At 37.4% G+C, this 11,593-nt stretch overlaps 1 protein-coding gene across 1 annotated transcript; it reads right to left on the minus strand.

Annotated features, from left to right (window-relative positions):
• Positions 1-939: 939 nt before the first annotated feature.
• LOC104276538 (leucine-rich repeat-containing protein 28-like) lies at positions 940-9,055 on the minus strand (the record flags this gene model as incomplete). The annotated part of the gene is made up of 4 exons (XM_009872908.1): positions 8,888-9,055; positions 4,528-4,568; positions 1,851-1,888; positions 940-1,077 (listed from the first exon to the last, which is right to left on the minus strand). Coding segments are annotated over exons 1-4 (385 nt in total), but the record flags the coding sequence as incomplete, so codon positions are not given.
• Between the last annotated feature and the right edge of the window lie 2,538 nt (positions 9,056-11,593).

The raw sequence follows: 11,593 nt of genomic DNA on the forward strand, positions 1-11,593 counted from the left end.
ACATTTCTGCACCCAGCATTTCAAGGAGCAATTTACACTAATTTCTGGAGAAAAACCACTATGAGTTTACAAACACGTGAAGGTCACAAATTGAGAAGTTAGTTCATTAGAGCCAAAACCTAATCCTGTTAGATGAGGTTGGACCAGGTTTTTGAAATGCTGACCTTAGACGTTTATCATCTTTGCAGATCAGAAAATGCAAATACAGCAGAGAAATATTAAAAAAAAAAATAATAATTTAAACATCACCATCATTTTATCTGGAAAGATATACCGGTGATGGAGGAAGAATAATACAGTTATATCTTCTTATCAAAGTATTCAGAAGGCAAAATAAGAAAAAATCCCACATTCAAAATCAGCCTATGGCAAACTTTTTCTGACTCCGTGTCACATTTGCTTTGAATAAATTTTGCTTTTTTATTATAAACTAGGAAGACAAACATTTGTTATTTACTGTCACAGTGAGGTAGAACTGCCATTGGCAAACCTACTAGACATGCGTCTTTTTAGAAAATACAAGAATGGGGTTGTTGGGTGAAAAGAAAGGGGGGAAGGACTGGAATCCTTTATATTGTGGAAAACTGGAAGGAACATTTTATCATAATGACAGTTGTCATTGGCAGTTCGTGTCTTCTCAAGGAAGTTCAATATTTTCTTGATACAACTGCAAAGACTGTTAAACAGATCAATTTTTTCCCTTTTCAGAAGAATTTTTCAGGGCTTTTCATTACCTTAAGTACACACAGTGTGGCTTTTTTTCTAACTACAAAGTATATTTAGTACAATATATGCAATGGCAATCCCTGCCCAGTCTTTAAATGCAAGTTGTACCATGCTTCAACTGTGAGATACAAATACACCTAGAGCAAAGCGCTACGCAGATGAAGTTCAAAGGGAATTTGTCATTGCTGTAATCCCTCAGGCATTTGTACTCACCTGCGGGTAAATATTTCAGCTGGTTGTTTGCCAAGCGAAGGTGACGTAAAGATCTCAGGCGGCCAATCTCTGGACACACAATTTCGAGGGCATTATCGCTTAGGTCCAGAAACTGCAGTTTAACGAGGGACCCAATGGCTTGTGAGAGAACAGATTAAAACATGAATGTGACCCAACAGTAACGTTAAAAACTTAATAGGACTATGAGAGGATAAAAAGCCACAGTACCTAACACCTATGTCTGAGCACATTTTTAAGTATTAAAGCCAGTCTCGCAACTGAATGACAGAATTGGCAGAAATGGTTATCTATCTAACAAACAGTACTGCTGGCAGTGTGACAGGGAGGGGAAAAAAGCAAAAAAAAAACCCACAACCCCCCCAAAAATAGCAATGGACAGAAAACTCCCATTTCTAGATTGACATGAGATGATTCTGCTTTGAAACCACTTTCTCCATTCCTTTCCTTTGAGTCTATCCAATTTACATGTTCAGAAAGAGCTTAGATATTTTTCTGAAGTTAGGCACATAACCACAATTAAGACAAGAAGAGTGCAAGTTCCTGAGATGTTGGGTTTCAAATCTGTCCTGATCTAAACCAGCAGAGTATTCTGCGTGGTAAGTGGCTGAAAGCAGAAGACACTCTTGTTTCTGTAGATGAGTGCCATTTCACCTTTCCACTTTCTGCAATTAGAACCGAAGCAAACGGCATTTAGGTGTATTTGAGAAATCATCACAAGAATTTAGCATAGCATAAACAAGGATATTATCGAGTAAGAGCTACACTGGTATATTCTGTAGGAAAATCTTTAACGTTTTAAGGGAAAATAAAAGAAAATTAGGCCTCTTCAAAGAATAAATATGAATATTTTATGATTCCTGCCACTTATTGTGAGCTGGTAGATTACTTACCTTCAGGTACAACAACTATGTTATTTGAATGAAGGTACCTGGGGGGAGGAGAAAAAAAAGCAGAGGACACCACCTGTTACCCTCAAGGACTTCTGCTACATAATCGGTTTGCAAAATATCCAATTTCAGACTGAAAGAGCACCCTCAAAGCAACTCCTCTCTAGACCACAAAAGCTGTGGAAACTCTATAAACTGGCAACGGATAGGCTCTTCAGTTTCACTTTGACTACTAAATCATTAACATAAAAATAAAAGACAACGACATATAATTATTTAAAATAAAACATTCACAATTACACTAATAATCTGCTTCAGTTTTGAGAGTTGTAAGAGGAAAATAAAACCAAAAAAGAATAAAGCAGAGAATAACCAGAATAAACCATATTTGATCACCAGGATATTCAACATTAAATGCTGGGGGTGGGGGGAAGAGAAGAGCCTGGACCCACACAAGTTATACAATAACAGACATTTCCCCCTGTGTTTAAACTCTTACTCCTTTACTGACTGAGGAAACAAGCACATCTACTCATTGCAGCTGGGTTTTTCAAACCTATGGCACATTTTTTCAAAACTAAAAAATAAAAAAAAAAGACAACAACACAAAGCAAACCCAATTTTACACATGGTCCTTTAGGGAGTTACTGCAGGTGGCCAGATCTCTCACTAAGAGTATTGGGCACCCTCTGCTGCAGCACTTCCAGTACTACTAGTGACACAAAAAACTATTATTTTATGCATTTTAGGTTTGGATCAACATTGCTGCTAATGAACAAACAGGTCTTGTAGAAAATAGCAGTAACAAAAGTTTCAAATATTGATCTCTTATTGTAATGGAACATGTCAATGTCCAATTGCTTAGGTTCACATGGAAACCACTGGCACAGCACATTTTTTCCATTCTACTCAAACAGCTTTTCCTAAAGTAGGATGCCTTCTTTTCAGGGAGATAGAGACAGAACAAGGAAAAAGCCAAATAAACATTTCAACTGCGTGGCACATCTGAGCTGCCTTTTCTTCTCTGCAGACATTTAAACTTTAATAAAAATGGAAAAAACATAGAGGTATCAGATATGTTTGTAGAAATTCTTATACAGAACCTCAGGATAAGAATTCCAGTCAACTCAGCTGCAGCTCACGAAAAGTCTTGTGAACTATTTCACTTAAGCCAAAAAAGAAAAAAGCATTATGAGGATTTACACCTGGTATCCCAGCATGAGGGACATGATACACAAGGAAATACAGACAACAGTTACATAAATACAGCGTAATGCTAAGCACGTAACTTTCAGGAAAATGAAGTTAAGTTTGTCTTTCAAAAAATTAAGCTATTGTAACAAATCGTTCCTTAAATAAACCTTTATTTTGTGGTCTCTTCTCTGTCAACAAAAGATCTCTCATAGTCTGATTAAAAATTGACTTGTACTATTAGAGCTACACAAACCACAGGCCCACTGCAGTTCTCTGTAGAACACCAGAATCTGTGGGATAATGGTGGTACAGCTAAGCTTGCTGAACCCCAAATAATTAGACTCCTCCAATTTAGTGTTTGTAAGAGATTATTTTAAGCTGTTATTTATACAGGTTTTCCATCAGATAACATGGTGATTTCCTGATGCCTCATGGCAAATCATTAAATACTAAGTATATCAAATACAAAAATATTTATTTTACTGCTTCAGAGCATAAATATACTCTCAAGACTCAGGCGTGACGAGACAAGACTCTCTCTTAAGCAAGTTGGAGACTGCAGTGACCTACAAAACAGTTCAATTATACTGTGGTCGCGTGTACCAGAAAGGTGTGGTTTCAAGGGCCAAATTAGGATGACAAGATCAGACAGCTGAATGCATTAGACTACTCCGATATACATCTCCTCCTGTTACGAGCTTTCCATTAAATAAACAAAATCACCAGTCCATCAGTTAGTCAACTGAAAGTGAGCCAAACGAGTTAAAAAGGGGAGAGGAGGACGTTTCTTTTAACCCTGCTCCACTGCCAATCCTACCCTACTAGGAAATCACAACCTAACAAGAAAAGGGAAAGGAAGAAAACATGAACTCAGGGGCTTACCGCTTAAAATTATTTGCCAAAATAATACCGTTCATGTGACATCTATTCTTTGGACAAGATTGGATATAGTACTCTCTCTGCCTGCAGCAATCAACAGCAAATAGCTACTGCTCATTCCTTCTCCTATTTGTCGGTTAGTGACTTGGATCCAAAAAAACCTTATTATTACAATCAGCAAGACCGAGACTGTAGTAACTCTGGTAGCTGGGGTAGAAAAAAGCAACTAGGAAAGGGCTGGAGGCAGTAACCTGTTCCTCTGGCTCCATCAGAACCATCTGACCATCCCATTTGGAGGTTCCAGTGCTTTATCAGGGTGACAACAGTCTACACAGGAGCTGGAGAGTAAGTGTTTTTTCCCTTAGCAGTGTAGACATTTGTGTAATTGCTCTTGTCATACAATGAACAAGAAATTAGAAAAAATATTAACATGGGACTGAATACCTCTGGATATAGCACCAATAAAAAAAATAAATACTCTCTTGCCCTCCATGAAAACCCTTCAAATTAAGACATAGGTTAGGTGCAAGCAATACATTCTAGAATTATTTTAAGATAAGATGGATCAGGATAATAAAAATATATTAGAACTCCTACACAAACTCACAATTCCACGAGGTTTGGAAGCTTCTGTGCAAGGTTTTCTGGCTGAAAAAGAGTTAGAGATTTTTTAGGTTTCAGAACAAAAAACAGACACACACATATTGTGTACCCAACTCATTTTAATAACGATACTAAAACATGTCGGCAGCTAGTCACAGAAAAAAAATGGCAACAAGGAGCTTGTATACAAGACCCTATTTCCACATCCCCACAGCCCCCCCCACATTCGCCATCAGTGCAATCTGGGATGTATCAAGGGTGAGCAATTCTCTACTTAAACAGAATCACAGCCTAGAAGTGACATTAATGTGTCCTCAACCAAATGGTCATCCGACTTCTGAGGCTGAAAAGATGGATTACCAAAACATTACTTTTGCAAATATATTCAAATAATTGAGTTAGTTGAAGCAAAGTGACTGCTAAGATGCTGCAGCCTTTACAGACTTAAAGCAGAACAAGAACTAGACAAGATGTCTAGCCATAACGTATTTTATTTTGTAATGCTGCTAAATTGGGAAATGACGTACAAACTTTCAGTAGCTTAATCAATTACTACCAAGCTAGAAGTGCTGAATCCATCAAACTAGATTTCCATATTTACATATTAACATGCATATCATTTTCTAACTGCTAACTGATCCCTAGGTGCAAGTCTGTTTCCTGATGGCATTTATAGCCATGAACATATACCAAAAAACATCACAGATGTCATGTTGATAAACACAGTCAAAATTATTCAAGGTTAAGATAGTTTTATTGCTTAAGAAATCTACTTTAAATATTTATGTCTTAATTTATTGAGAAAAGTTTTTAGAATACACATATACGCAGAAACAAATGAATTTTAAAAGCAGGTCGATCACATGGTCATTTTCCTTTAAAAAAAAAAACCCTAGCAATTTTCACTGTCATGCAAAGGTAAGATATATTATCTAAAATACTTAATTCTGTGTTTATACAGTTATTATGAAAAAATACACTAACCCAAAAAAGTAATGTTATAATATTCCTAGGTAGCAAACATGCCATATCCTAGATCTGAATACAAAAAAAAAAAATCGGTTGTTTTTAACTATGGAGCATTTGCAGCAAATGATGGCTCAATAAATGAATCCGCTGACATCAAGATCCCAGAAACTGGCTATAACTAATCAGTTGTTGCCACCTACTGGAAGGTTTGCTACGGTACATTTATCTTCTCGGCACGGAATTTATTCACTCGAAGAGAAAAGCTTAAGCAAAGGCTGTACAACATGCACAGGCACAAAAAAAAACCACCAAAACCACGAAGCTTTAATTTAAAAAAAACAAAGAGGGAATGTGAAAAAAAAAAACCCAAACCCTCACTGTTGCCCTACACTGTTTATTAGAACAAGGATACTAACCTCAATCACAAACTATTTTCACATTACACATGAAGGTTATACTCTCACTGTTGCTTTAACTGCTTCATACTGTAAGAGACCTAAACTCAGGAGAGAGATAACTTTACAATTTAGCAAGTCCGTAATAGAAATTCTGCTTATCTTCAAGTGCCACAGTAACAATGGGTCTGAGTCAAAGCTGTTCAATGCAACATCCTACAACAAAATTAAGATTTATTTTAAAAAAACCCACAAAAACACAAACCCCAACTAGATATGATCCACTGGGATCTAAAACAAACTCTGGTTTATGGTGATATGACAACAAATGACGACAATAAAGGAATCACCAATTATGCCATCACAGTTCAGTCAAGATCACCTCACCCCAGACATTTTTCAAAAAGTGAACCTGCTAATCTACCTGAACAGGACAGCCCTGAATATTCAGAATTTGTAAATTAAGAACAATTGTTCTTTAATAGGGTTAGATCACGCTTCTAACAGTGCCATCATGGCAAACGCATATGTCCTTTCAATAGATGGGGAAAAGGGATTACTCGAAGGCTAATGGAGAGAAGTTGCAGTAGGATAGAGATGTGCTATCACAGAATCATAGAATGGCATAGGATGGAGCCATTTTAGAAGAACAAAAGCTGGTTCAGTCAACATTTTTTGGAATTCCAAAGGAATAAACCAGTGTGATCGAAGTACCACCTTGTTTTAAGGAAATATAGTACAGATTTAATTGTGATAACTGCTAATAATCCATACAGAATTTAAAGTATTTATTGATGAACTAATGCTCACCACCTTGCATAGAATCAAAGGTGAACAAGGCTGAAAGAGACATTAAAACTACTCAGATAGGATCACCCTTCAAAGAAATTAGTATATTCTCTCAAAAAGTCTCAGTGAAAGGAATACAGCTTGTTTTCCACATATTTGTTTTCCATTCTTCTCAGATAAGTTTCCTTTAAAAAACAAATAACTTACTTCTTGACTGAAATTGAGAGTATTACTTGTCCTACCAGCAAAGAAAAATAAGAATATACTGCTTCGTAAGAATACTGATGACTTCTGCTCTCCCCATTCCTCCTCTTCTATTCTTTTTTCTTCTCCATCTTCTTTTTGCAAGAAGAATTAACCTAAATTTCTCAACCTTCTCTCATAGTGCATCTTCTCTAAAAATTCCTTGTTGTTGCTTTCTAGGTTCTTACCCATTAACCTAGGCTGCTCATAAGCAGGAAACCCCAGACTCAATCTTTGCTCTAGCTTGTGCTTTTACAGTATAATTATTTCTTTCTGGTTTTACTGGAAATTGTGTATCTTTCTATGTTCTAGAAAGTCATCTGCCTTTTTTTGTAACATGCTGCTGACTTGATCTATTTTGGTCCACTACAACTTCCAACAGATGCTCAGTGAATTAGACACAATTTTGTTTGCCTGGGCCCTAGTTAGAGCACTATGCACTTGACTGAGACTCTACCGACTCATGTTATAAGCAAGTTGTCCTGATTGCTTTGACCCCTAATGCTCTACTTCACATAGCTTACAAGTCAATTTTGCCTCGGGATGATCTACATTTTAAGTACTGTTTCAGTTCCTTTATCTAAGGCTTCAGTTACAATGCTGAACAGCACTGGGCAAGAGCTGCTGCCTCTCTCATTTCTCTTCTGTCGACAATAACTACGGGTAATTACTCTTAAGCCACCTTACATATCTATTAGCAAAGAGGAAAATGGAACTAAAATGCTATTTGTGAGATTTTGGTTTGTTTTCTATTTTATAATTGCTTAGAATTGTTTAATTTTCCAAGCAGTATAAACTTCACAAACCTTACACCGTTAGATGACCACTGCATTTTACAGAGCATCAAAGCAGCACCATGTACAGTCCTCGGTTAATTTTTAAAGCAGCTTTAATTTGTAAACATGAATCCTATCCTCCCATTAAATTATTAGCCCAAAATCAAGAAGTGCCAAAATAATTCTCTACAATACATGGGAACTTAAGTGAGTCATTCAGGATGAGGAAAAGGTATGAAATCTTCAGAATCCTTTCAGCTTTTGGTCCAAGAAGCAAAACTTCTATTGAGAAATTCTAACGCATCATTGTCAAAGCTTTTAACGCTATTCCTTAAACTGGAGTACCAGGTCTTCTATAGGAAGCACTGAAAAACATATAGTTTTGGTGAATTTTAAGTAGTCAGGCCCTCCAGCTCCTCTACCCTGGCTATCATTTTATCTATCATACCAAGAAAAAAGTCAAACTGAATTAATCGGGAGACCTGACCCTATTGACAGCAGCAAATTTTGACACTCTCTCTAGAGTCTTACCAGCTCAGAATATCTCACAGTTATTTAACCAGCCCACACTGAATTCTGAGGTCACAATATTCACTCAGCTTGAGAATTTGTTCAGTTCAGGGAAAAACAACAAAAAACTTCACAACAGCAAATCTCACATTCCTGAAATTAACTGTTTGTTCTCCTATCTACACAGCCCACAGACACAAGTTTTCACTGGCACCATAACAAAAAGCTTTGAATTAGACCCTGGGATTGATGACACCTTGAAAATAAGGTGCACACCAAGGTGAAAGCTGTTTAGCCTAATGAAGGAAAGCCAACTACACTTGCACAGTATCACGTAACAGTAGAAAGGCCTGACTACTGACATGAGCCAACTTTATAGCAGTTAAAATCCCCAAACAACACATCTCACAAGAAAACCTCAACAGATCTTCACAGAGCTCCAAAAGGGTACCCTTAAAATGTCATAAAACTTTAATTCGTTATACTCTCACTACCTATGCAAGTACAAACATAATACAACCAAATACTATATCAGAACAGATGACATAATTCAGGATCAGATTTGCTGTAGGATTTTTTTTAATTATCTAGTTTTTTCTGTTCCAAAAATCAGAATTCCTAAACATACAGCAAATTCCTAAACATACAGACAGTAAACATTACAATAAAGAGGTTGTCGTACCAATGTGGTCAGGGAATTTCTTTTCATATAAAGTCTCTCCAAGTACTGCAGCCCCTCATCTTTCAGTAACTCCAAAGGAAAGTGATGGAGATTTCGATAATTTAAGAACAAGTTCTTGTGCCTTTCCAGCTTTGCCTCAGATATAGTTTTACACAGTTCTGATGCCATGACTAATCCTGTTCCAAGCACCACATCTAGTGCATTGCATCTTCTGAAAGCAGACCCATTTCTAGGAGACAAAAAGAGCAAAAAAAAATCCACAAACCACCATTATCAAGGTGTACACCATGCATTATTTTGCATAAAGAGGCAGTTATTACATATTATCCAATAGTTTATCTAAACACATTTGTTCCAGTTAATACATAAAGTAACCAAAATAACCACACCATAAGATATGTTAGAAGCAAATCTTTGACTACTTTCTGAATGAAGTTTCAGCATGTTTTCAGACTAACAATGACAAGATCCTAAGGTGTACATAATGCTTTTTTCAACTAATTTTCTGTGGATCCTCTTGATAATTTTGTAAAAGTTGACACAAGAAAAAAAACAACACACAAACAAAACGACCAAAAAACCCCATGTCACTCTACTAACCACTACTTCTTCCTACATATATTCTGTCAAGCGTGCTAAAAGAAGAATCCATAAATAAGAAAAATGCACGATTTATTACAGGACTTCTTATCTTCAGATGACAAAAATACCTTCATGTAGCTTTTAATCCAGAATGACAAAAGGTATTGAAAGCTCATTAGAATTTATCAGTTGGAAGAAATATTTGGGATAGACAGATAGGATATTTTAAAACAATAAACTAATATATGAGAAATCTGAAACTTACAGCAAGAAAATTTACAAAGAGCTAAATGTGAGAGCAGATTTTCAGCTCTTTCCAAAAATAAAACCAGAAAGAACTAAATGTCAAACTTTAACTGACAATTGTAAACCCAGAAAAGCATGAAGACAAATTAAAAATTAACTGGTATCTCTAAATAGACTTTATTTAGTTTGTTTCTCAGATATAGGCAAAATTCTAGTCACTATTGTTATCTAGATTTAGATCAAGTCAGCAATGCTACATCTTTTCAGTTGTCTCAGAAGTTAGAGAACATAATAACCTTACATTTGTAAATAGTATGGATTTATCAGTTTGCCACACACTCAAGTGCATAAATTAATTTCCATTAATGAAAGACAAGGAATCACAACTGCTTTCCACCAATAACATTTTCTATTTCAGTTCACTCCTTTACTAAAAGAGATTCCTAATTGTAGCAGATACTGGAAGTACAGGTACTGAGATATGAACAAAAATCCTGTCTGAAGCAGTGTTTCTTAACAAAACTTCTTACCCAGCTGACAACCAAACCATACATGTAAATCAAGCTACTTTATCACTTTCAGTTTTTCCCTTGATTTGCAGACAAGTAGGTTTTACCAGTGACCTCTGTCCTTTTAAAAAAATGCAGCATTTATTTTCTTACAGTCCCATAAGCACTACTAATCCCAACTCAGGTGTAATATCCTGAGCATCTTGTTTAGTCTCGAGTGATCTCCAACTCGAGCCATGCTAAGATCAGTTCTGCAAGGAATGCACTACCCTGTTGAGAATCCTATATAAGATTAGAAAGCACCACTCCAACTTAGGATAAACTATTCATATGAGAGCCCTCCTTTCTTACGGAGACAGGGTACAGACACTGCTGGCCACTGGCACCAGTAACATTAAAGATCCCTTAGTTTAGCACATAAAGGAAATTAAGCCACTACAATTCCAAACTCCACATCTGTGATCATCACTAAAATAACTTCCGGAAAAGCATGAGAATTTTCAGCGTGCACAGTCTGAGAACGTATCCCCGTTCAGTCCCCATGTGTTGCCTGATCTAGTTGAGAGGCGTCCCTGCCCATGACGGGGAGGTTGGATTAAATGATCTCTAAGGTCCCTTCTAGCCTAGGCCATTCTATGATATGAATATTTACTGCTACAATACAAGAAATGGTAAAGGAAAACTCATCTTGAACGGAAATATTTTTAAATTAAAACCTGTGAAGTCACAAAACACATACCTAAACATCCAACAGCCTGACAATTTGTCCGGACACACTTTTGAGATGTTTTGCACTTGTGGACTTCTCTTCAGAGTTGTGACTCCACGTACCAGCCGGACATTTAGCCAAGGCCCACATGAATACACACGGACATACAAGGCCACAAATGCAAAGTCCAGCCATGACCTACTCTACTTTGGCTTGTGCTTCAAAGGAAAGTCCTCCTACTCCCTTCCACCACCGGCCAAACTTTTTGTCTCTACTCTTTTTTTCCAGAGATGAGACATCGCACTAGCAAAGCAAACCCCAGTCTTTAAGGAAAGGAGAAAGGGAAGATGAGGACAGATAACACCCGGTGGTGACGGCCCTGTGAGGAGTCGGGAAGTTCAGGGGAGAAAACTGTCGGGTTTTGGGGAAGACAGAAACAAGCCCATGCTGAGGGAGAAGGCAGAAATAAGCCCACTCAGAAGCCAGCTCATGGCTGGCTGACACAGCAGCTTCAGAAGACCCCTCAGAGCCCCCCCAGACCCAGGGGCCGTCCCGGGCCGGCCGGGACTGCCTGGAGGGGAGTGAAAAGAGCGCACATGGGCTGACAAAAACTTGGGGGATCCGCAGGGCACGAGAGAACGAGGTTATGAGGTTGGGCCG

Source organism: Apaloderma vittatum, unplaced genomic scaffold (assembly GCF_000703405.1).
Source record: "Apaloderma vittatum isolate BGI_N311 unplaced genomic scaffold, ASM70340v1 scaffold2640, whole genome shotgun sequence".
Lineage (NCBI taxonomy): Eukaryota > Metazoa > Chordata > Aves > Trogoniformes > Trogonidae > Apaloderma > Apaloderma vittatum.